Raw genomic sequence first — 27742 nt, 5'->3', positions numbered from 1 at the left:
AGCGATTGAATTATTTAGAAACTCTGACATGATTGTGCTAACACCCACACACAGACTTGCCAGGGAGATGAGACAACGGGATGTTAACGCGTGCACGTATCACAGTTTTTTCAAATACAGCGGCGGCACGTGGACACCTGAACGAATGGGAACGAAATATATTCCCGAGAAAATCATCTGGGATGAGATAGACACTGTGCCGTTGGATACATTAAAACAGTTTCTGGATTGGCTGCTAAAGAAAAATACCGCAGTGGTGATGTGCGGCGATCATGGTCAACCACCCCCATTTACAGGTGAATCTCCACACGAGTGGCTGAAAACTTTTGTAGATTATTATGAGGAAATAACTAACGATGTTAGAGCACTCGATGAAACGCTGAAAGAGTTTAAGGCACTGATCAGGCTACAAACCAATAAAGTCCAGTGTGAGATAATGCGTGAAATAATTCCAGAGACTTCGCTGAGCGACTTTTGGGAAACGTGGAAACCAGGTGATTTAATTGTGGCAAGTAGAAAGATAGTCAGGGACACACTTCAGCAGCGGTTATTTCAGTTACATCAGAAGAAATTTCCCATGTTGCCAGTGCCGTTGTGTTATAGACCAGCTGATACGCGATTGCAGAATATTGATGTTGATATTCCAGGGCGCCTGACTGCGTCGGGTCCGGAGAAACAGAATTTAGTATTAAATGATATTGTCACAGTTGATGTTGATGCTGTTGAACAGGTACTGAAAATGAGCAAATCCCCGTGGACGCTAGGATACGCTATGACCATCCACAGTTCGCAGGGACTAACTATTTCAGATACAACAGTTTGGATTGTTGATGATCGCATCGAGTGGTCAAATTTAGTTTATTTAGCCGTGTCAAGAGTAAGAAGGATAGGTCAGTTACGAAGAATTGTATTAGATGATGTTGTCAACGACAGCTCAATCGCTGATGACACAATAAGAAAGAAATTAGCCGGTTACAAACAGAGCGACAAAAAAAATGGTAGAGAGTTTGATCCCAAACAAAGTTTGGATGTTGAATTTGTAATACAATTACAACAACAGCAGAATAATCACTGTGCGAGTTGTAATTGTTTATTGCTGTGGCAGTATTCGAAAAACGACCCAAGGCAATTCACCGTAGATAGAATAGATAGCAGTCGCGGTCATACACGTGAAAATGTGATGTTGACCTGTCTTGAGTGTAACCGACGCAGAGGTGTTGCTGCAGTTATTTAAATGATTGAATCACTTCAGTGCGGATCACTTTAGTGATCGGGGTGGTAATTGTGTATCCTCGGGAATCACCTGAAGTTGCTCGCGTTTAAATCCGCGTTGAGGAGCAGTCGAATCTAATCTGTAGATTGCGTTTCTCCCAGTTGATCTGGTTATGCTGGATATCTTATGTGTAGTAACACTCCATGTGGGATCGGTTGCTCTTTTTTTTCCTCCTTCTAGTTCGCCTGGTTCGTATAAATACCTAACGGTGACATTACCCAGCAGTGGGGACGCTAGCGTCCCTGGCTGCGTTGAAACATTTTGTTGCTGTTGTCCGCGTTCACTGACGCGGGGTATATATTTTTTTGTGATTGCATTTACAGGTCTCATGTTTGTTGTTCTGGTAATTTCATTATTCAGTGCGGCTATCACGTTTGGCAGTCTTGCAACCCATTCACGAGATCTCGTATCGTAAATGAATTCCCTCGCGTACTGGTATCCGAATAATCTCTCAGCGAGTGTTCTATTAAATCGCTCAACAATTGCCTGATCCCGATGAATTTCAGTATGTCCTCGTCGTATGGTAACGTTATGGTGCCTTGTCAGTGATGACACCGCGCCCTGAAATTCCTTGCCAGGATCAACTTGTAATAATCGTGGCCAGTTTAGAGGTCCTCGTTGATAAATTCGTTTAAACGCAGAGGCGACTTCGGACGCTGTTTTAGTCGCTAACGGTTCTGCTTCTTTGTATCTACTGGCAACATCAACTACTGTTAGCGCGTATTTGTATATTTTTCTACGGACAGTATCATGAGGCAGGAATAGTATGTCAGCCTGATGAACTTCATTGGGCACACTAACATCAAAATGTGCAAAGTTGATTTGTCGAGGTGGTGGTAAGTAGATTTGCCATATTGCTTGTTTTGATAGCCAATTTTTGGCAACCTCGCGTGTTACTGATGCCGCGTTGGCGAGTTTATTAATTGCTGAGTTACCTCTCCAGTATCCGATTGGGGAATAATAAATCGCTTGCATTTTTATTTAATTATCCAGCGCCTAATACTAATTTAGATTTCATCGCTGATCTTACTAACCAATTAGCGAGTGACTCCTTAAATGATTTATTTTTTATGGCGCTTAGTGCATGAATTAATTTCACATCCGCGATATGCCTGTCTTGTAGATCATTACTTCGATAAGCAACATCATGTATGTGACACGCTGCGTCGATAGCGTTTATCGGATACTCTCCCGGTTTTGGTTTAGATTGTTCATCAAGTCTGATATCTAGTCGGGTCCCTGGACCGCAGTAATTGTATCCTGGGAGATGTTTTTCTCCGGGATACTTTGCCCAGGGAGTTCCGGGGAGCTTTCCAAGTTTGGCTGCAATGTCACCTCCGCTAAATTCTCGCTTTTTTTTTGAAATCTAAATTTTTTTGTGCCACATCGCGTACACTTACCAGAAAGTGCTTGTCTGTTATTTTTTGTTGTAATGGTTGTTAGATCATTCGTAGGGGTTCGTGCCTTACACTTCACACAATATAGATCCATAATTATTATTCTTTATATACAAATGGAAATTACAGATTTTTCTGCGACAAAAAAGAAAGAGCCAGTTAAGCATAATTCAGTGCTACCAAACTCTATCCGCGCGATTATAATTGGGCCATCCGGTTCAGGTAAAACACAGCTGTTGCTGAACTTGATAATGAAGTGGATGAAATGGGATAAACTGTATTTGATAGCTCCATCTGTAGATGATCAACGATGCTATAACGTTATAAAAGATTTTAATGAGAGTGCAAGCGCGCTGAGTAAAGACGGTGAGGATGTTGTTGAATTTATCACTGATATCGAAGAAGCCCCCAGCGTCGAGGATCTTGATGAATCAATTAACAACCTAGTAGTGTATGATGATGTTATGTTGGACAAGCAAAAAAATCCCGCAAGAATATTTTCCCGGGGACGTCACAAAAACACTGATGTGATTTATGTTACTCAGCGTTATACACAAATTCCTAAAGTAATCAGGGATAATTGTAATCTTCTTGCGATATTCAATGGAGTTGATACACATACACTGAGAAATATTCATCAAACCTGGTGTGGTGGCGATATGGATTTAAATAAATTTAAAAATTTCTTCAGTCATGCTCAAAGAAAACCTCACGGATTTGTGACAATAAATTTACACGATCCCAGAACAAGATACCGTATTGGACTTGATACACTATTTGCAACATAAAAATGTTTTTCCTTGGAAACTCATTTCCCAGAGCAGCAGAGGGGATGGACCCGACCCATGGATTTTTCAATAACGACCCCGCCACGGAAACTGTTTCAGATTTATTGAAGTAACCCAAGTTGTCAGTGCAAACTCAACGAGTTTGTCCCTGGAAACTCTTCGAGTTTTCGGGGGACATTTTTTTTTGTCCTGTATTCTGAATAGAAGGGTTTATTTCGTCGAAATAAGCCCTCTATCGAGGAATAGTTTCCTGGAGGGGTTTATTGTGCAAAAAGTTTCGGTCTGTACAGCCCCTCTGCTGCTAGGATGGAATACTATCTAAATGAGACTTCAGCGACGTCCAACCTGCTGTCATGGTCTCTGTTATGCACAAGCCACCTGCACATCCAGATCAAGTACCGTTAGTCTATCTATCAATAAATCGGAACATATCCACCTACATGCTGGTAACCTTATCATGACTTCCGTTTCTGCAAATCTCTTCACTAACCTTATTGATAACTTTGAAATTATTTACACAGATGTATACTGAAATTGAATAAATAAATGGTACACCACCTCCAGCCCAACATAAAATTATCCCATCCACGAAATGAGGAAAATACAATAATATCATTAAAATAGTCACACCATACTCATTATGAAACTATTTAGCTATTATGTACTGTATTAGTTGTTTACAGAATTAAAAAGAAAATCAAATCTTCAGTCCAAACACACACACACACATACATATATATATTTATATATATATATATATATATATATATATATATATATATATATATATATATATATATATATATATATATATATAAAATTTCTTTTGGTTTTTTGGAGTTGATGGGTTTCGCTTCGCAACAAATGGTGATAATGGTGATGTGTGTGTGTGGGGGGCTTGGTTGAACAGAGTAGAGCAGAGGTGGGGAAACTTTCCAGTGCAAGTGCCGCATACACAAATTTACACCTTGTCACGGGCCGCATAGTTCATTAAGTAAAATAATTAATATTTGAAATAACAAAAAACAAAAGGTTTTTCTAAATAACATCTAATTAATTTTCAGTTGTTAATATGTTGTTAATATTTGAAAACAAACTTAAACTTCAAAAGATGCATATTTATTTGATAAACAGAGTAACATAAACAGAGTCAGTGCAAATGATGACTTGTTCAAGTCTCGGACGATTTACTGTTCAATTGTGGATAGTATCCCGATGCTGACTATCTAGGAGGGGATATGTGTATGTTAAAAGTAACAAATAGTTCCAAATACTTGGCCCCATTTATTTATTTTCATGACTTGCTAAGGTCGATCTGTCTTAATTGTAAAGTAACTAAGCCAAATTCTGAGTAAAAATGCATTATAATTTGTGAATGCTTTACTGAAGCACTTTAACTGACAAAATTTTGGTTTTGACTAGTTTACACGTCATCAAGCGCTTTGATTTCTGAAGTAAACAAAATATGTGCAATACCATGGTGCCTACAGAGAAGTGATCTGTTTTGAAAAACACTTGAATCCTTCAAGTTTGCGGCAACTAAATTCACTTGGAGATACTTTGGCTATTTCTGCGAGATAAAAATATTCCTTGGAAGTATCTAAGTTCAGTAATTTACATAAAACTTGTACAAGTTATTCACCAGAAATGTACCCACCTAAAAATCAAACCTAATCTATTCGGGCCACTTTGACTATTTCTGCAACTGGATTTACTGTAGGATTGACCAAGAAGTTACAAATAATTAGAGTTTTTCACATCATTCTTAATTTGTCCATCAATCCATGTTTGGTAAATAGGCGAGGTGATTTGATAGGCAGTTCATTACATATATTCGAGGTATTGTCTGAAGGATTTACCTCGAAGATTGGGGTTTGATTAAAAAAGTCTGCTTTAAAAATTTAGCAGATTTATGGTTATGTGGCCTTTTTAAACAACTGTATCTATCATGTAACAGTATTTTTACAGTTGTGCTAAAGGCATTCCTACTTTTACAGCTGTGATCAAGTTTAAAAGGATTAATCTCATTGGCATTTAAGAGTACACCAACACAGCAAAGGTTAGGTCATGCAAAGAGTCTTCCCATCCTGTAGCTGACCTGGCATTGTCTGTTTAGGATTGGAACCCACACGATTCTGATTCTACAAGTGAACTACTGGCATTTACCAGCTCTAATTATTTTGACCTAAATCTATATAATTCTTCATTTGCTTATATATGTCCACATGCTTATAAAAATATGATTTACCTGATGTGTTTGTGATGTACAATTATGGATTTTTTAAGTGATACCAGCTTTTTGGTCCGCAGATTACCACTGCTGCATGCTGTGACATAAACATATATATCCTTTAAATGCAAAGCTACTCTTGCCAGTCAAATGAATTGGGATAATGATATCGTTCAATTCCTATTTTATCACATGCTCACACATGAATGTATCTTCTCACCCACACAAGAGGGCATCCCCTGCTTACACGAGGGTTGTGATTCTTTTCACGTGCATTTGTATATTCATGCAAAACTGTATAAAACCCTTAAAACCCTGGGAAAACATGCTTTATTAAAAGTTACCAGTAACCCAGTCGAAACTTATGCTCTTTGTTAGAAATTGGTCAGTGCCACACAGTTCATCAACAAATTCCCAAAATAAGTATAGTAACAGAGATAGAACACAGATATAAAACATTGGGGATTCTATGACATAATGTAGACAAAGATTATCATAAATCTTCCTCCTTGTCTTTAACAGTCTTACAAATAGGTATTAGTAGCGCTGCTCGGAAGATTATTGCCCAACTGGTCTCAGTGAGCTGGACTTGGGGTAAATGTACATGGTCTCTAACTAAATCTACTAGTGGCCATGGTTTTTAAAATCTGAACACCAAAAATAACCTAAGTGCAAGCCATCGAAAGTTTGGTCAAGAAATTTATTCAACAACTAATATTTTATGAACAAGTTTTTCGGATGGATATACTGCATGACCTTGGGAGTGCAGTATGTCCATCCAATGATGGATTTATGCTCATTTTCTTAATTACCTAAGGCTTAATTATATAAACAAAAATACTTTTCAAGGAACAAAGTAACTGAATTTATGTTGTATTCCAAACTAAATACACAAGTGCAAATTCATCATTACATAACAACAACATTATGCACATAACTCGTCCCAGATAAATTTGAAGTTAGTCGCATGCTAGACATCACTTTCAAAAGAAAATGGCATTTTGGTCTACTTGAAATTGAAATTTAGAGTCATTGTGAATGAATGCGCATTGCAACAACTTTTCCATTTAGTCTGGAATGAATACATTTTGGGATTTCTGTAAATTCTACTAAACTGTGTGATGAAGATTGGATTTATCTGTGTCAGTTCTACATGAAGTACATCTGATATCAGCTGTGAGGGAGCAGCATGTTGACTTCTACAAGTTTGTTTCTGTTCTGTCATTGAATGTTTGAAATCATAATGTGGGAGAAATATGAAGTCTTTCAATTGTAATTATCAAAAAGATGCTATGCAATGTAATGTTTTTTTCATTTTGAGTGCAGTAAGGAGGATGTAATTTCACTTAGAATGTAGTCGAAATTACAGTACAATATTGAAATGTGTAATCAAGCTTTTGAACCCATGACATGGCTCATGTAATTCGGTTTTGTAGAACTAAGAAAGAAAATTTTGAGGAAATTCAGGCTGTAAAAAAGTATATTTTTGCCATTCTTATTACCAGCTAAAGAAGACAAATTTATGCCTTGTCACTTGTATGCTATTTGTCGGTGCCCACCAATTTTTTTATCTGTGTGGCATCTATTGCTAGCCTAAATCTGAAAAAATTGTATAAAAAAGTTCATACAGAATATTGCAAAGCAGTTGGTATGTGGCATTCAATGAAACATCTGCTTTAGTTCATTCAGAAAAAAATTTAGTCAACCAAAACGTAAAGCATATATTACATGAGTGTACATGATTTGTTTATAAAGTACTTTCTAATACACTACTGGGCATGTGTCATGCACATGAGTGCAATACAGAGGTGTGCAATATCATAAAATATTGTATGATTCTGACAATGTAAAGTTAATGGAGAGAAAAATGAGCATATAATGTACTGGCAATGCTGCTGGTAAATTCAAATCTTATAAAATCTTATTTACATAAATTATAATACAAAAAACTTATTCAGTGGCTTTTGATCACTTTCAGTTGTAAGTTATGGCTTTTTATTCAGCAAGGAAGAAAAATAAAATAACCACAATGAAAACTATTTTGATATAAATCTATAGTGTATATAAACAACAGTCATGATGTCAGCATGAGAGATAATGTTGGCAGTGACTTGCACTTATTAAAATGAAAAGAAAAAATACAGACCAGACTCTGACAAATTTCAAAATCACATGATGTCTTGGACCAACCATGACAATGCCTAGTTACCTAGCTCAAATTTAGTAATCTACTGCAAGCACTAAAAGATGTGACTATTGCTCTCCCTAACAAAAATACCACAAACAAGACACAGGATTATGTCTCTGAGCATAATTTGTCAATCTCTATGAAAGGATTTGTGGCCATATTTTCCATTTCAGTTTCTTAAACATGAAATTAAACTTGTTCATATGGCATACTTTGTTTCAAGAAAATGTGTAAACATACAGAAATAAATTGATCGAGCCCAATATGATACTGCAAATTATTTATCCATCAAAATATTTTTTAGTACAAATGAAGACAGTACAAAATTGATCTGATACGGAAAAAAGTTTTGAAAGATCCAATGTATCTGAATTTTTGACATAAATTTATTCTTTTGAAGCCTTACACACAACTCCTGTAATGCCAAAAAAATAAAAATTAGTAGCAATGTAAAGTTTACAAGAATAATCTCTTTTTGATGTCTTCACAATCAAACCACACTCATTTGACACCTGCACTTGTAGCCCTGTTAACAATAACATACACTCTCATGTTCCAATGAATGCTAAGATTTCATGACTTTAATACATATATCCTCTCATGATACTGGGATTAAATATGGTATGATACTTAATGGTATAATCCAATATTAAATTATGAAGTACTCTGTATGAAGATGGACAAAATGTACAAAATATTAGACTTAATAATGAATGAATATTTCATGAAAGTTATAGGAACTAACCTAAAAAGATGTGAGACACTCTGTATGAAGAGGGACAAAAAGTACAAAAATATTAGATTTAATAATGAATGAATATTTCATGAAAGTTATAGGAACTAACCTAAAAAAATGTGCGACACTCTGTATGAAGATGGACAAAAAGTACAAAAATATTAGATTTAATAATGAATGAATATTTCATGAAAGTTATAGGAACTAACCTAAAAAAATGTGCGACACTCTGTAGGAAGATGGACAAAAAGTACAAAAATATTAGATTTAATAATGAATGAATATTTCATGAAAGTTATAGGAACTAACCTAAAATAATGTGCGACACTCTGTATGAAGATGGACAAAAAGTACAAAAATATTAGATTTAATAATGAAGGAATATTTCATGAAAGTTATAGGAACTAACCTAAAAAGATGTGCGACACTCTGTAGGAAGATGGACAAAAAGTACAAAAATATTAGATTTAATAATGAAGGAATATTTCATGAAAGTTATAGGAACTAACCTTAAAAGATGTATGACACTCTGTAGGAAGATGGACAAAAAGTACAAAAATATTAGATTTAATAATGAATGAATATTTCATGAAAGTTATAGGAACTAACCTAAAAAGATGTGCGACACTCTCTAGGAAGATGGACAAAAAGTACAAAAATATTAGATTTAATAATGAATATTTCATGAATGTTATAAAGATGTGTGACACATTTTCAAAGGTCGATATTGACTCAGATTGTTGCAATTCCTGATATTGAATGAAATGAAAAACATGCATGTGTTGAACAGATCTAAAATATTTTTAGAAAGTACAGGATATCCTTACCAGGAAAAAAAAATAGCTACGTGTATAAAGGTTGAAATACCCATCCATGTATTTTAGTATAAAATTGGACCCCTCAGAAACACATAGCATTAAATCAATTATCGTGACATATATGCCTAACAAAAATACATTTGTTTACATTTATAAATTCTGGATGTAAGCCCATACAATTATTTCTTAGGACAATCTCTATTACTACTTCTCATCAAACAATGCCATTAAAACTTATAGCACTCCCTTTCTTCATGTATCTCAGCAGACTCTGGTTCATGTGTGGTAGGATTTGATTCTCGCTGCTCTAATTGGGCCACATAATCGTACAATCTGCAACAAAAGTAGGAAATATCAAACATTATATCCCATACACTTAGTGTGTACATATGACACATGATGCAACTTCAAAGCCAAATGTTAACTGGCCTATTAAAAAACTCAGGATTTAACACATTCATATAAAGTTCAGTACAAAAGCAATTGTCATGGAATTCGATTTGTGAATCTATTTAAGATACTGCCAACACCATAAGTTTGGTCAAGTCCATAATTAGTTTTAAAAAAAGGGAAATATGGTATTTTCCAGATGTTGAGAGTCAAACTAGTTATGTCTGGTTTTGTGTTCATTGGCACAGCAACAGATGATCAGGGTTGACCTGATGGTAGCCATTTTGAGGGTCAAACTAGGTTTTTTGTTTATTATCACAGCAACAGATGATCAGGGTTGACCTGATGGCAGGATCTAAACTTACACCTTGTGGCTAATTCTGGCATGCTATCAGATAAACATCGTTTTCTTTAGCTAATGGACAGAAACTAGACAATATGCCATAGAATAAGCTCTTGACTTTTGACCAATGAAGCTAAATATATTCATAGATTTATTACAATTATATAATAAAATAAAATAGAGACAAACAGTCATACATATAATTATATTGTTATAAAGGATGTGCCTATCACGTATTGGGCTCTTCACGTATTGGCCCTTCCTAAATATTCGCAAGCGAAGTCAAGCAAACAATAAAGGATATAAAATATATCAATTTTAAAAAATTATGTGACTTTATAGTGGATTGGCATTATGGCCATTATGATACGAAGTACATAACTTATGAATCCATTAAGTTTCTTTTATGAGTCTTTTCATATCATCAAGCACAATATCTATTGGCATGAAAGAAAAATTTAGTAGAGAGTGATTACTGAAGCTAAAGTGTGTTGAAATATTAGAGGAAAACTGAGAATCTCTGTAATCTTTTATATGAAAGTGATGATGATTGCTGTAGTGTTTGTCCAACATACTGCATGCTTTTTTTACAGGTTATCAAATAAATCACATCAGCTGACATGCAGTTAGTGTTATCACGTAGAGAAAATACCTCTTTTGTATTAGCACTACTGAAAGAAGTACTTTCTCTTATGTTTGCACATGGAGAGCACTGGTGTCTGTTACATTTAATGACAAAAGTTTTTTTCTGTCTCTTTTAGTTCTAATTAGAAAATCTTGCAAATTCTTGGGTCTTCTATATGCGAAAATTGGTTTATTTTTCTAAATTGATAAATTTAGGAGACTATAATATTATTAATTATATGACCTATATTAAGTAATTACGGATTATATTGTATTGTGAAAGGAATTATATTTTGCTCTATTTTACATTCTGCTGTGTTTAAATCCTTGTGTTGAGTAAGATTACGAGCTTTGTTCAGCGCAGAATCAATTATATGTGTAGGATAATTTCTATTATGGAAATATGTTTGTAATTTATTCAACCAATTTTGTAATTGACAATCATCTGAAATAATGCATTGGTATCTTTTGGCCTGGCTATATGGTATACCGTTTTTACATGACTTGGGATGACATGAAGAATATTCAACATATTAGTTTCCTTGATATTAATATTTGCAGAGATAGTGTTATCAATATTTTTTATTACATTTACATCTAAAAATTAAACATGCGTACTAAAAACAGTTTAAGTAAATTTAATCGTCCGATGAAAATGATTTAGGCAATCAATACATTTTTTCAGTTCTTCAGTTGAATGGTTCCAGATCATAAATACATCATCTAAAACCTGAACCAAACAGATGGATTAAACTTTTCACTTTGAAGAAAATCTTTTTCTGATTTACCAATGGAAAGGAAAGCAAATGAAGGAAGCCATAGGACTACCCATTGCTGAACCCATTATTTGGATGTATTAAATTGAAAATAATTATTTTCCAAGATAGCCTTTCTCACTGACAAATGACTTTTATGACACATTATTTGTCAACTGACAAATTCTATAATACTGCCTAGGCCATTACTTATAAATCTCACGATATCACACCCATGTAACCAATCTACTGTTATGTACTCACGATTCTATTTCTGGAGCTGAGATATAATCATGACCCAAGGACTTGAAGATGGGGTTCTTCATGAGCTCAATGGCCGTGATAAGCAGGCCCCATGGATAATGGCGATTAACAGCCATCCTCTCCAGTACTACTCTGTTAGAAAAGAATGGAGATATTATTTAACATCATGCAAAGGCAGACAACCTGATTCAAATAAGAACTCATGGAAATCAATGAAGTTAAAATCACATAAGTCAGTGTATCTACCTGGTACACTGATATAAATAACATATGTAATACAGATAAACAAGACACCCAAATGGGCATATCATTCACTTGGCTTACATAATTCCACTGTTTCAAAACTAGTAGCAGTATAAGAATTCATACTATGTAAAATTTTAGGACTTCCTGATATAGATTCTTTCTAAAGTTGAAGGCATAATATTTTCTTGTTCATGGTCAAGACCTCCATTAATATGCACTATGAAGCATACATTCAGTTTGATAAAAATCAGAGTAAAAATATTGTTTTTAGAGTGGCTCAATCTATCAGTTGTAAGATTAGATCATTAAAAGACCTTACATATTATCACTGCAAGTCTGATCAAATTTGGATCAGAATTTTGTCCATTGGGGAAACAAAGCTCAGCCAATCAGAAGCAATATTACCTCATTAGTTTCATTAGATTCTGCTATTTATTGAACTCACCTGATATCATTCATGTATTTCACATTATCCCTTTACCTCATAGAGCATAGTGACAAAGTGCAGCGTGCTATAAATAGAACACCTGTTACCATGCTGACCATATACGCATAGGCCTGCCTGTGAACTGTTAAGCAATGTAGTGTATGTTATGTTTAACAGCAATTTTAACCATTTTACATTCAACCATAGTTATTAAATCTTTCATAGTTGTAATTCTAATCATGAAAACTTCGTAAGTATTGAATGAAATCCTGCCTGTGAACTGTTAAGCAATGTAGTGTGTGTTACATTTAACAGCAATTTTAACCTTTTTACATTTTTGGTACACATCTATTATGTGTAGAAAAATTTAAGAGTAAAGTCCGATTGTTATAGCTGTGTAATTAATTTTCATGGAAGAATTTTTTATGTGCTTTAAAATCTTGAGAGAACTTGTTCAACATCATGACAGTGAGGCCACATGACCAACCGTAGCTGCCATTTCCCATACACGAAATTTACATGTTTATCGTCTGCGTCTACATCACTAAGTCATCTGAATTTGATACTTTATAAAAACTAATTGCTGCCTACATCAATATCAGAGCATTTACTTAAGTTATTGAATCTTTCATAGTTGTGATTCTAATCGTGAAAACTTTGTAAGTACTACATGAAATCCACGACCGCCATTTTGGAAAGTGGAGATTACGACCCAGTTACTTTAAATAGCAAATATCAACCAGTGCATAAACAGTGACCACATGATCTGACGTAATTGTCATTTGCAGAAATTAATGTAGTATTTAAAAGAGGGGTTTTCCCCTGAAGGTGGTGCTACGAAAACCAGCTCAAAATGGCTGAAGTTTACAGCAGGCATCAAAAGGCGCTTCCATGTGAATGGAGTAGAGGCGTCCAAAGATGCTTGCATGAGGTAAAGGGTTATATCAAAATGCAATCACAAATATGGCCTCAGTAATGAATTCTACCAGTTTGATAAATTACCTAATATGGGTGGATTTTGGTCATTACTGAATTCATTTTGGAATATTTGACCACAATTAGATCAAAAATATGGTGTTTTGAATGGAAACAAGGTTAGCCAATCAGATGCAAGATCACAATAATATTCCTGGATTATGGTCATTAATGAATGTGAGATTTTGATGGTATAAACCTATATTCCACAATTCATTTCAGTTGAATAAGAAACAGAGACTCCAACAATAAATTGTTGATGATGCACACATTACATACACTAAATTTAAAGCCATACCATAGGCTCCCTTGAAACAATGACAGTAAAAAAATGATGCCATGAAAATAAATGACCTCACATTGTATTTCGGTGATGAAAACTGCAAAGTACAACAGTCGAAAATATGACTTATAAAACATTATCTCCATCCTCAATGAATACTGTAAATAGCATGTTTGACTTGTTGTCCCTCCAATAATCCTGTCGAAATTATTCCATCATCTTTCTGACAATTTCTAATAAAGACTGCATTTAGATTCAGTGATGATACAAGAAAAATGGCAGTAGCTGTTTAAATACTTGCCTGGTAATTTCTTTATGAATTTCCTCTTTCATGGTGGCATTAAACAAGTGCTGCAGCAAGCAGCTGAAGTAGTGTGTGTGGCTGTTTGGGTATGTGAGCTGGTTGCAGATGGCAGTAAGGAACAAATAACAACCTGGGGAAAAAGTTCAAATTGTAAGTAAACTATAACTGAAAGCAAAAAAATGCAGAAAAAGTAATAAGTGGCCACATTTTTTACAACAGTAGCTGAGAAAAACATACAATGTGAATTTGTCCCTTTGTCTTAGGTGTCCATGAATTTCCTTCATACATGAAATCATCAGGGAATTCTTCAATTTTAATCAAACCAGGAACTGGTCTAGATCATTAAGGAGGAGCTGAAATTTCAGAAACCAAGAAATTCATATGCATGCTATGACAAATACTAACAGACATACTGCCATGAATGATTAGCAACAACAGGTCCATGTGGGACTGAGATTACTCATCTGCTTTAGTCCAAAAGGTCAAGAAGTCAAGGTCAGTAGGATGCTTTTTTTGCAATTTCTTTCAAAACCGTTACTATCAAAACATGAACTAGGAACCAATATGAAACGCTTTATGGAAAGTAACCAATCACTATAGTGGAATATGTATTGCAGTCTCTTAAATATAGTTGGCTAAGGTAGCCAAAACATTTATTAACAAGTTGCACCTGAGACGACTGTAGCTTGCAACAATATTTTGGGATAGTGAAGGAAAGTTGTTGAGTCACCAAATATTATGTGAGCAATTTTCCTTCCTGGAATCCTTGCAATGTGGATCAAAATTTCTTATGATTGTATGTTTATAGGAAGAAAAAAACAAGAAGACAATGGTATGCACACTTTTAAATATAAGCAAACTGTACACCAACAACTGGAATCCTATGCATAAAGTAGTTTCACATTCTCTCTGCGACAAAGCTTTTGTTAGACAATATATACGGACAGTGGGAATCTCGTTAATCTTGTTTGCTAAGTACAACTTGTGAAAATATGTTATACCTATATATTAGCGAAGACAATGATGAAAATACCCATTTCTTACTGTATGATAACACTGCCATCATGTTAATGGCAATTATAGCAAGTATTTAGCCAAAAAGTACATACCCATTGTATCTAATTGAGATACAAGATCATCAAAGACAATGATGAAAATACCTATTTCTTACTGTATGCTAGCATTGCCATGATAGATAGCATTTAGACAAAAATTACATACCCATTGTGTCTAATTGAGATACAAGATCATCAAAGAATTCCGTGTATTTGGAGTCGGCGATGGTGCGAGACATGCTGGGTGTCAGACCTTTGCTGTTGATGCAGTCGATTGCCTGAGTTCCCACATAAAGCACAAGTGCATTGATCAGTGGGACATTGTAATTGAAAGGGCTGTAGAGTTCATTTGACTGAAACAAAAAATAGCATTGTGAAAGTAAACTATTCTGATACGCAAACTGCACAATTATTTTTCTATTGCTTTCTCCTAAGGGCACTGTTATGCTATACCATATTGTGGTTGAATACAGGTGCCAGAGCCAGGTGAGGGTGCTATGCCACCTGTATGATAACACAACAGAAGTTTCCAAGGATGAAGATAATAACACATTCATACATGGCTGACTCATGACATGACAAACAAAATTTGAATCTACACATTGTGCGTAACTCTAAAATGGCTGGACATGTCAGTGGTGCTAACCATTGCCAGACATATTATCACAGTTATGGGAAAAATCATACTGTAAAAAAATCCTTGTAATGTATTATGTATGACTTATAATCAATAAAAAATGTTCAAATGAAACCTAAACTGTTGATGCATGTTAATAAATAAGCACATAACAAAAGGCCTGCCTTTCTGTCTTACTTTGCTATAGAAAATAAAATTTTGATTCCAGAGAGGCAATTATCTTACAATGGGTTTCTGTATGGAATGCAATGATAAAACACATAATCATACAAACACATTTTGTAATTGGTGGATTCCAAATAATGGAGTTACATTAATGCTCACCTTAAGATTCATTATGAGGTTAGAAAGGAAGGTTACTGGAGATCCTCTTCTCAGATACAAATCCAAATCCTGTGAGCAAAAACAGCATGTATTTTTATTCAGTTCATTTATGCCACTGCTTTTCTACCCAATGTTTTACAATATTTATTGGAATTTAGATGTCTGTGCTAAGTAAACAATCACACAACTGTTATATCTGTAAGAACAATTTATAGAAGCTAGAAACATTTCCGGTTGCGTCCTCTATAGGTGGGAAATCGTAACTAAGGGGAAGTAAGAGCATCATATACTTCTGTTTCAAGTAATTAAATTATTATCTCTTCTTTACCCTTGATAATTTTTTTGTTTTTTTTGTGCGAGTATAACTATTTTTAATCATGTAATGCAAATCTGATATAAATAGGAAAATGTTGGAGTATGGCTGGTGACCTTTAAGTAAACAATCATACAACTGTTATATCTGTAAGAACAATTAATAGAAGCTAGAAATAAATAGAAACTATAGTCTGAATATACCTCCCCATTTATTTGTCTCCCCCCTCCCCAACAATTTAAAAAAGAAAAGCATACATGATAAAAGATGCACAAAATTTAGTCAGTTCATTCGTTGATTTATAATTTCAAATCTGATTATGAAAAGGGAAACCCTAACACTATTGGGGGACATGACAAATGTATTTACATAGAAGGAAAATACTACTTTGTCAGCTTCCAATATTTACAATGTCAAATCAACCAAAGGAAAAGAACAAAAACAAATTTACCTTTCATGTGGATTTGATAAGTGATGTAATTTTTGTGTGCATGTTTACAATGGGATATATCTCTCAACTTCATGGTAATTGAAGCAGTTACTGAATAGGATGAACTATGTCACTCTGTTGTCTGAGGGAAAATAGACTCGTCCATAGTAGAGGTGGCGCTCTACAGTTTCGTATTTTGCATGGGTTAGAATTTTAAAGAAAAAGAATTTCCCACGGCTTTTCTCACTGATTATCCTGGCTATTTAAAAAAGACCTTGTATATCTTAGGTATAATTCAAAGAACCTTTAATTCCCTTTATTTTGATGTATGATTGATGGGTGTAATATGGGTTATAGATTATACAGCTTGGCCTTACTCCAGATGTGCACCTTTCAAAAAAGTGCTAGCTCTACTTGGTCATTTTCACTTCCTTAACTTCATAGGTAAATTGTATAAAAAAGAGCCAATAACTTTTTTTTACATTTTATATATTTGGTAATTCATTCATTGCACTTTCAGAAGCTGGTATTGTCTAGTCTGGCAAAATTCATTTTCTTTATTTCAATAGCTGCTATGTATAGTGTACTTTAGACTAATTCAGGCTCATTTTTTAGCACAAGGGAGCATTAATTTTAGTTAGCAGTGTGCTTAAATCATGTCCAATTTCCTAAAGTACAATATCCAAAGAAATATCATCCACATTACATTAATGTAGCATAGATGTATGCCAAAATTCTCTCCATTGTGCATGTTTTAAATGTGAACAACTTCACCTTACATATGTCACTCTCTCAATTTAAGTACATAATAACTGGTGAGTGCCCCCATATGCAATATGGTGCTCTGTTAGCATGGAAACTCAGTTAAGACTGAAATATGTATGTAGACCATGCCACATTTAGGGTCACTCTGGTCAGTCAGGTTAAAAATTATAAATTAATGTTTTGTGCACATTTTTATTACATTAGCATTAAAGTTTTTCATTACTGCAATCTGTAGGGGTACAAATTGGGATTTATACAAAAACTATATTCCTTCTTGTTATTAACCAAGTTAAACTAGAGGTTATTTTGTTACAACAGTACAGATAATTTTCAAGAAAACACAGGGAAAAAATTCAAATGTGAAAAAAGTTGCTGAAAAACTGGTGCATAAAATTTGTTTTTCAAGAAATATATAACATATTTATTAAAGAGAAAGTCTAGCCTCTTTAGCTATTGCAAATGTACCAATTTTTTTATGTTACATAAATCATGAATATATATAAGCCAGAGAGAACTGTGAATGAAGATACCTTACCTTCTTGAAAGGTGCTGACTGAATCATGTTTGTATAGCTAGTGTTAATGCGTGGAGGGTGTGCTATTTCTGGTAGCATGTCAACCTTCAGGTCAGGTGTATATGGATCTGGCACAGGTATGTTACGTGGAACGGTACTCAAGATTATGTTGCGCATCTCGATGCAGTATGGTGACATGGCATCACAGAATTCATAATGATGATCACAGAGAAACTCTGGGAAGTCATGAAGGACTAGCAACATTGTTAGTGCAGTCTGTGAAAATATGACATTCAGTTACTGTAGTATCATTTATTTTCGTTGGGCTCAATTTTCATGGATTGCTTAAAAAAAAGTCATTTTCGTGGGTACTTAAATTTGTGGTTTTGCCTGTAAATGTTTGCATATTAATAGATATTTAATTCAAGGGTTTAACCTCTACAAATACCCAAAATAAACACAAAAGAATATGCCGATGCAAATAGTGGTCACTTTAATGTTTAAAGCAATACTACCACCTATATGAGCACAAATCAAAGACTTGGCAAGTACTCAACATCAAAGGAAGCTGATGCAGCCAACAACACTAGGCCAATCGTTATTAAAGAAGAACTAAAGTCACACTTCCATGAGTGGGATCCTAAACAGGTCATGGATGCCATTAAGGAAAAAGATGCTACTGGTGACGATCAGTGCACAGTATTAGTAAATCTTATAACCTCATTAATCAAGCCGATTCATGCTGAATGGGTAACTGCAGCTCACATGACAATGAGTGAAAGATAGGACATAATTATCAGTGGTTTTGAGAAAGCTGGACTTGTTTAATTCAGCAGTTTGGGGATTATTTACCTGAGAAGCATTTGTGAGTACCATGAGACATGATTGGCATGTTGATACAGTGGCTTTGTCCAAAAATATGTGAAGTGTTAGCTTTAATACTCTGCTGTAATTAGTGTATGTACAAAGTGTTTCATTAATAATAGTGTTTCAAGAAATAGTTATAGTATTTTACAGGATTGTTCTTTTGGATTATAAATGCATGGATAAAATGAAATATGCTTTCAGAAGGATTTAAATGTTTCAAGAACAGTTGTAATCGAATGAAGTATCGATTTGAATAATCATTAAATTTAAGTTTCATATACTGTCATTTTGTGTCATTTTTTCTTTCATTTTTGCTTGACTATTGTTTGAATACCTTATGCTTTTTCTCTATTTTCTCTCTATCCTTACTTACCTCACATATCAATTTAAGGCAGTGATTGTAAAATTAGACCTATCAGATACCTTATCAAATGTGTGCATTTAAACAATATAAAATGATTTATAATTCTTGTTTCAAAAGATTAAAATATAAAACAAAAATGAAGTAAAAGCTAATATTTAATTACCAGATTACAGTATTGACCTTAATTTATCAAATACTAGTAGCTGTGTTTATCTCTAGGAATGAAACACGGTAAGAAAATAGACGGGGGGGGGGGGGTGTGCATCACACTACATGGCTCATTTTTTGTTGGGGTATTAAATTTGTGGTTTGGGGCAACAACGAAAACCATGAAAATTGGTCCCCCATGAAAAATGATGATACTACAGTATTGTATACCAACATGGTCTATTGAGATCTAATTCAAATGCTTTAAAAAATATGAATGCAATCAATCTGTCCATCGATTCTTTAAACAAATTACCCTGCATGATTAAACCTGATGTAAATCTGGCATCCAGTTAAAAACGCTTTGAAGGGGATTATAAAGATTAGCCTATCTCTGAGATTAAGGTTTAAAGACTCATAATATGATCTATATAACTACACTAATTTTTCAAAGAAAGAATTGCAACAGACTCATATTTAACAATGCTTAAGTATTGGATTTTCAAGACGGGTATTCCTGAGAAATGGAGATAGGAACTTGGATTTATAAACGATAGCTTATCTCTGAGATGAAGGTTTAAAGACCTCATTTAATATGATCTATACAACTATACTAATTTTTCAAAGAAAGAATTGCAACAGATCTATATTTATCCATGCTTACCTTGTGCAATGTAAGTGCTGGGTTTTCAAGACAGGTAGTCCTGAGGAATGGAGAGAGGAACTTGAAGAGATCAATTAAAAACTGTGCATACATCCCCCAAATCTGAAAATGTAAATCAGATCACATCCTAAGTATTAAAGAAAATCACTACATAATGCTGAATCATGATTTTCATAACAGATCAATAATGGCTGAAAAATACTGAAGTGAAAAAATGTCATGGAAACAAAAGACAAGCAAAGTTTTTTTTCTCCCTATCAATATATGTGATAACATGGATACCATATCGTTTGTGTAGTTTGTAGTATTTCACCTTTAACAATTCATACCAGATCATTCTCATGTGAGCTCACACCTACCTCCTCTCTATTTAGAGCTATTTACCAAAAATTAAAATGGAATCCCTTACGCACTGTCATACAAACTTACTGGTCTTAAAGTCTGTGATTTGCAAAATTTGCTGAGAACAAAAATAATTTTAAAAGCACACCTGCCAACCTGAGGAGTCAGTCTCAATAAGGCAGTTGACGTTTTTCCGGAAGATTGACCAGTTTTCAGTAAGGTGTAACAAAATATCAATGACTGTTATTAAAAAGCTGGAAAACGTAATTAAAAATTTAACGCAATGATGATAAACTATATAGTCAACTAAAATGTTTGTAAAGCAAGCGGAGACTTTATTTACCACTAGTACAGTTGCACAAACTCTAGTTCCAAACCCTATGCAGCTCAATGGCTTTTTGCTATCTCTCAACTTGACAATTCTTGGAAATTCTGTTCCATTTCACTTGGCGATGGCAATCGTTCTTGACTGCTACAAGACATACTCAAATTGGCACATGATGTGCAATAAACTTGTGTCCTTTCCAGCTTTTATTCACAAGAATCAAAGTACTCCTTTTTATTCTTCTGTGTTGATTATGAACACTTTTCTAGCTTATGTTGCCTTTCGTCTTAAATATGCATCACTTTCTGGATACCATTTTAAAAAATTCTATAATTAACAGACTCTGCGCATGAACAAATATGTGCAGTTTTTAAGTGTCTGGGGTGCTACTGTAAAGTTAGTCTGGTTTCCTGACTAACATCACTAATTCTAAGATGAAACTAGAATTTTAAATAACACGACTGAAACAATGATCCAGATGTTTTGGCAATGATAATGTTTCAGTAGTTTTTGCTAATATGCCTAAAGTCCATATTTTAAGGGTAATTTTCGTAAGACTTATGGCAAAATCGTAAAGTGTTGGCAGGTCTGCACAAGGACCCCAAAATAACTTTTTAAAACAAATTTTTGACCCATCCAGATAATCTCTAAAAACAAAGGCTGTGGCATCCTCTCAAACAGTCCAACCATAAAGCCAATCAAATGTTTAATTTTAATTTGGAGTTGGCAGAGGTGTTAAGGAATGGATTGTTTGGTACATGATTTCATAGGAAAAGACATTTTTTTATCTCAGATTTATGGAAATCAACAATAAATTTAGATTTTAAGCATAGTTCCCTTTACATTAAATGTAATGGTAAAATACACACTGAACACTTTTGGAAAAATCTGGGTAAAATGGGACCATACCTTCTGTTCTGAAGTGTAAACAAGCATTCTGTCCATGAAGACCCTGTGTGACATAATATCCAGCCAAGCAATGGCAAATCCTGGGGCATTAGTAGGCTTCAAAACATGCAACAAGTTGCTGTAAAGTAAAAAATGAAGCAAGCTCTACAGATCCTACAAAAGTAAAATTTCTAAAAAAAATTAAATGAACTGTCTTGCATACGAGTTTACCAAAAGACCATCTTGCAAATAATCAAGGTTTCATCAATATTTACTGCCTCAACCATGACCTAAATGATCTTAATTTTAAGAAATGTCCACCCATAAGTAATCTTATCCAGAATTCTAGCATGACATCATCCAGAATGGCCTATGCACCTCTTAACTGTATTTATATATGCCTACAAACAGATGTAACAGTCATTAACAGAGTTATGGTCCAGTAAGAATAAATAAGATATCCATGCAATTTCCAGAACTTTGAAATCCATCAACATATTTGGCCAACCTGCCTATCCACCACAAAAAAACCCATAAACAGTTTTTCTTGTAAATTATTTTATCAATGCTACCATTTTTCAATTATTTGTTGACAAATCACATGTTTGCAGTTTCATAGATTGTATTGTTTTTATGTTGGCACAGAGAAACTGTATTCTGTCTACCAGTCTCTTATATTGGTGGTTAAGTACTTCAAAACCTGTATCCATAGGAAACTGCAATTTTCTCAAAATAATTCAAAATGTAAAATATTAAAAATAAAATCATAATTTAGTATAATTCATTAATAAACACTGATTTCGCTCAGTGTCAAACTTCCTAACATTTTGATCATACAAGCATGATTTTAGAAGACAGAAACAAAATCAGAAAAAAAATATTGACTCTTGAGTGGTAACAGGGTCAGCCAAGCAGACACAAAATCAAATCAACAAGATGCATGATTCTCAGTCTTATTCAAATCTGTACAAGATACCTGATGATCTAAACCAATATTCCAATTTTGATCAATACTGGATTAAACCAGGTCTTGAGAGTGATGGTGCATAATTTTGTGGACAAAATGAAATGTTTTTGCATTAAAAACTGGCCTTGAGTGTGGTGACACATAATGGGTGGACACACTGAAATGTTATTTGCATTAAAAACAGGAATTCAGTGTTGTGACACATAATGTGTGGATACAATGAAATGTTTTATGCATTAAAAATAGTAGCGACACTTAAAGGGTGACACATGACCATACCATACATTATATCCTTACTAACAAATGTTATCTCTCATAAGTGAGTAATATCCTATTAATTCTCCCTTAGTGCCCATTATGTAAATTTGGTTTTCCTGTAGATATTCATATAATACCAATCTTTCAGAGATAGGAATCATTTAATGATAACAAAAGCAAAGATGAAGGATATGATCAGCAATACATTAATGTCATTCACATCAAAAGACCCATGACATGGTCTTTTCATTGATGACAGTGACAATCATGTCAAAAGCCCACTGACATGGTCTTTGCATTCATGTCAATGTCAACGACTTCAGAAGGCCCACTGACATGGTCTTTGCATTTATATCAATGACAATCACTTCAAAAGGCTATCCAAAAGGATCTTTGCACAGATGTCATTCACATCAAGAAGAAATCTGAAATGATGGTTTGTACTGATGTTAATCTCTTCAAATGGTCATCTGAAATGAAGGTGTTTGCATTGATGGAAAAAATAGTTAGACAACTTGGTAATATCGAATTAAATTATCTTCCTGAAAGTAATCAAATGTGGCAATAAATACAAAATGGTGGGCGAGAGTACAAAAAGACAATTGAATCTATGCATCATATTGGACGAAAATTAAATCGACAATTTTCCTAGAATAATAGAAAAGGAACACATACCAGAAGGTAGTGAGCACTTGCAAGTTGATGTTTTCAAGGATAGGATCTGCAGCATTGAGTTCTGTGAAAAGCCCAATGATGATTTTGTGGTAGGGTACCTGCCAAAATGATGTTTGGATGACCTCATGATTTCGTAGTAACACTCCAGCCACAATACCTAGTACCTGGGAACAAAAGTTTAAAACCATAAAGGCCCTGAGTTTGCTTATGGATGAAGCAGATACTTGGTTCTGTACAAGTCATGTCAATATAAAGTTTCAACACATGCATCAGCACAGCAGTAACTGAACCTGAATGGCTGATGTAAAGAACAGTTTTTGAAGCAACTTTAATAAAGTGTTCCCTCTTGGCAGACTTAAATTGTAAATCAAAGTCATGTAGAAAAATATTTTGACAATGGAACCAACATGCCTAAAGAATACCAATTACTGCTTCAGTGCTGGTTGAAAGATGATTATTGAAAGTACTTTAAAAAAAACCTACCCTTCAGATTTAATAAAACAGCATCTTTCCTTATGCAAAATCATACCACTCACAAAATGTTACAGCTGCCGTTTGCACTGCAAAATTAGTAAGATATTTATATCATAACTTTATATTTTATCAAGGCTGGGGCAATTGTATACAAGTTTTTGAATCAAGATTCAATTGATCAACTGCTTATTGCTCAACCCTTTAACTTTATCCTGAAAACTTTTAAACCATGAGCAGATGCAGTTACTTTGTCAAGGCAGTTTCTTTTCTTTAAAATATGGATGAAAATTCTCAAAAATTACAGAGATCAATGTTGTATCATCCCTGGGTCCCAAGTATGTTTAATTATAATCACCCAAAGCTTTACCTTATTCAGCATATTGATCTTGGTAACAGTGTTTGCAACGCCTCCCGAGTGCTTGATCAGCAGAGCTAACAAACGGGCACAAGAATTCCATATGAAATAACATTTAGTCCTGATGTTAATGGAGCTCAGGAACTGCTGACATAGTTCCCTGTTGCATAAGTCCACACACATCTCTATACACAGACGGAAAAAGCAGGAAATAAGGTCATCTGTCTGTAGTACTTCAAGCTGATGTGCCTGTAAATTGTACAAGTAAAAATTATTAAGATTTGTTAGAGATCCAAACTGAATTTGAATATAAAGTAAAAGTTAAAATTCCACAACCAGGAAAAATCAAAGAATCAAAATCACTAAATTTCACAAAACAATTCATTGTTCACAAATTATAGAGCTTCCATTTTCAAACTGAATTGTTAATGTCCAAATTAAAGACTTAACATATTGTACCTTTCGCAAGAACGTTGCAAAAGCCAGGCGACTGTCTCTGGAGGCAGGTAGCCAGTGGAGCACATTGATCCATTCCCATAGCAGGTATTGTGTCTTTCCATGCAGCCCTGGGGGGTCATCCATCCTGCGGGCCTGGAAAATACTGGATTGCATCAAGGCATTGGGGTCTCTATGCAGTTCATCCGGTATGCCCAAACTCCAATTACTTTGGTACAGGTTTTCTATCAGTGTGGTAAGACTGCAAGGAGTACATATATTTTCTTATTAGTGAGAAATGAGAATGTTTCCTGTACAGAATTTGTAACTTAATGATTCTTACAAAATCAAATTATTCAAAAATTACTGCAGCAATATAACACATTTTTGAAAACAAATATAATTGTAATTGTAGCCATTGTTAAGACTTTTATTCATTAAAATAATAAACGAAGCAAAATGAAAACGTGGAAACCAAAACATACGGTCTGGTATAATTTTACTTTTATTCAGATTGATTTGACCAATTTACTCTTTGTGTTTAAAGAATAAAAGCAACTCTATTTGAAAGTTCAAAACAATATTGGATCAGAAAGAGTTTGCAATGTTCTTCCCTCACCAATTGATAATATATTCAAATAAGAGTACCACAAATGTACACTACAGGTGATGCTTGATGTCATAAATGCAAACCTGAGTTTATGGTGTCAATGAAATATTTGTAAAGTAAGGGAGTTATTATGAAACAAATTAATACATATATTACATACGTGAGCCAAGTGTGAATCATGGAACATGGTGTCAGCAATTGCGTCAAAACGAGCAGTGGTGACAAATATTATTTCTTGATTATAAATGACATTAAGATCAGAATGCTGAAATCATTGGTGTAATGTCACATGTCTAAGCATTTCTTGCAGCCTTATACAGCATGAAATTGTTTGAAGTTTAATAAAAATAACTGTAGCAGTTCAAAAAGTGACAGCCACAAAAAGGAAACAGAGAAATGATTTACATTATTCCTTGATGTGACATGGAACAGAGGAAATGACTATGAATAGGGGGATAGACTGAACTTACTGGAAACATGGTCATTTGCTTTCTGGCGATATGATTCCTCATAGAAAATGATATAATTTGTCACCCAAGTTATCCAACTACTAGTTTCATAGGAGTTTGTGTGACCGTGTAGCGAATGATAACAAGTGGCTTAATTGTTCTGGAATAGAGGTTTTCCATGTGACTGCTACAGATGCCATATCATTGCTGAAATACCACATGAGTCACAAAGATAGACAATGTCCAAACAATATATAAATGAGATTACATCTGAATTTTTAAAGCACTGTTCAAGAAAAGTTGAAAATAGATTTCATAATTTGCTTATGAAGCTAAGTCACTTCAAAAAGAGACATACAAAGCATGTCCCAATATTCTAACCAAGATGGTGCTGCTGTTTTGAATCAAAATATTTTATCAATGTGAATATGGAAGCCAAACCATTTCTAGGAGCTGCCATTAGGTAGGCTCCATTAACCTCCCTTCATTTTATACAACATGAATAATTTGAAAACGTTACCAATTTCACGTTTCAGTTGCACATGGAAGACATTACGATGTTATCTTCAAAACAGAAGAAATAATGCAATTTCCCCATGTGAAGAAAGTCTCATTTAGAACAAATTTTGGCATGGGAATAAGGCTGAATGCCAAAAACATTCATCACATTTTACTTCCTGCAGATGCAAAAGACTGCTGCAGTCATAGGTACTTGTAATTGTTAGTGAAGGAATGCTATTGACTACACCCAGTCCTATTCTACACTTTTTTAACTAACACATGGTGATAAACTTGAGCAGTTTGAAATCTGCCCCATAGCTTAATCTATTATATTTATTCCATTATCACTTTCATTCATGGGTTAAATATCTCTGCATGAAAGAGAAATTCCATATTTGTTGTACAATTTAAGTAGAGACCCTGTGTGGCTGATTGGTCTAAAGCACTCACTGTTGTGGACCATTGCCATCTCACCTTTGTCTGTGTGGGTTTGAGTCTCGGATTCGGTAAATGTGGGTATATGAGAAAGCTTGCCAGTAGCTTTTTGGTTGTTGGTTCTTCCAGGGTTTTCCTTCACCATCACCATTTGTTAAATCATTAGTTTACTATGCCAAATCTATAATTCTGTATAAGGGTATTTAGTTCATCAATGCTTGTGTAGACAGAGGCACTAAAATAAATACCTCTACTTCTTAATATCTTTTTTGACCTTATTTTATTCAATTTAGCTTAGCCCTGATAAAAAAATACATGGATTTGGTTTTGTAGTATTTGACCTGTAGGGCAAAACTGATTAATTAAAACAATGACAATTGCATTATACTTTTAAATTGTCATGAAGTATTTACCGAAGAAAATCATAATGAACCATGCCAGGAAGCAGATATTTTGGGTTTACTAGGTAGCCTATATTTTAAACTTGCATTGGTAAAACTTTCTTCATGAATGGTTTCAAGCTATGCCATAATGCTTATATCCAGAAACATCGTGCTAATCAAAGTCATGATAATCATGAAGAAAGCAGATGCGGAACAGTTGCTATATGAAAAATAGATGTTGCAACTAGAACAGTTAAATAAAAATTGTATACTTCACCGAGCACACATCTTCATATGTGGGACTTTCAACAAATTTGCACAATTTGGGCAATGGCACACCTCAAAAGCATCTCCACGTAAGTACTTGACACGTCTAATGACTTTCTCACAAAGACTGTTGCTTTGCCAATACTTCCTGTTTGTCATGCAGAGAATAAGCTATAATGATTGCTGATTGGTGGTTTTCTTTAAACCTGGACAAGAACAATCAATAACCACAAATGAGAATTAAATTTCAATGTGCA

The 27742-nt window shown here is 34.3% G+C and overlaps 2 protein-coding genes across 2 annotated transcripts in view; both read right to left on the bottom strand.

The window, feature by feature from the left end:
• Window positions 1-8141: 8141 nt before the first annotated feature.
• On the bottom strand, window positions 8142-11935 carry LOC149776477 (CCR4-NOT transcription complex subunit 1-like). The gene is made up of 2 exons (XM_089942408.1): window positions 11807-11935; window positions 8142-9763 (listed from the first exon to the last, which is right to left on the bottom strand). The coding sequence occupies exons 1-2, from the start codon at window positions 11920-11922 to the stop codon at window positions 9658-9660; spliced, it is 222 nt and encodes a 73-aa protein (XP_089798534.1). The 5' UTR covers window positions 11923-11935; the 3' UTR covers window positions 8142-9657.
• A 35-nt stretch (window positions 11936-11970) lies between these two features.
• The window catches only part of LOC149776476 (CCR4-NOT transcription complex subunit 1-like), a 36769-nt gene continuing 20997 nt past the window's right edge, over window positions 11971-27742 (bottom strand). Inside the window, exons 9-18 of the mRNA XM_089941309.1 lie at window positions 24865-25102; window positions 24418-24654; window positions 23577-23740; window positions 21698-21815; window positions 20122-20223; window positions 18101-18355; window positions 16058-16126; window positions 15263-15449; window positions 14039-14171; window positions 11971-11989 (exon numbers count right to left, since the gene is read on the bottom strand). Of these exons, the coding sequence (XP_089797435.1) occupies window positions 11971-11989; window positions 14039-14171; window positions 15263-15449; window positions 16058-16126; window positions 18101-18355; window positions 20122-20223; window positions 21698-21815; window positions 23577-23740; window positions 24418-24654; window positions 24865-25102 (1522 nt within the window). The remainder of the gene's footprint in view (window positions 11990-14038; window positions 14172-15262; window positions 15450-16057; window positions 16127-18100; window positions 18356-20121; window positions 20224-21697; window positions 21816-23576; window positions 23741-24417; window positions 24655-24864; window positions 25103-27742) is intronic.

The sequence above is a fragment of the Sinohyriopsis cumingii genome, chromosome 18 (assembly GCF_028554795.1).
Source record: "Sinohyriopsis cumingii isolate HCF-2022 chromosome 18, ASM2855479v2, whole genome shotgun sequence".
Classification (NCBI taxonomy): domain Eukaryota; kingdom Metazoa; phylum Mollusca; class Bivalvia; order Unionida; family Unionidae; genus Sinohyriopsis; species Sinohyriopsis cumingii.
This window is presented reverse-complemented; position numbering and strand designations above follow the sequence as displayed.

What these genes read in the sequence shown, in the direction of transcription:
- LOC149776477 (XM_089942408.1), bottom strand. Translation starts at nt 11,922, where the DNA reads ATGGCTGTTAATCGCCATTATCCATGGGGCCTGCTTATCACGGCCATT. An exon ending in TCAGCTCCAGAAATAGAATC is followed by an intron (nt 9,764 to 11,806) that starts GTGAGTACATAA and finishes CTTTTGTTGCAG; the next exon opens with ATTGTACGATTATGTGGCCC.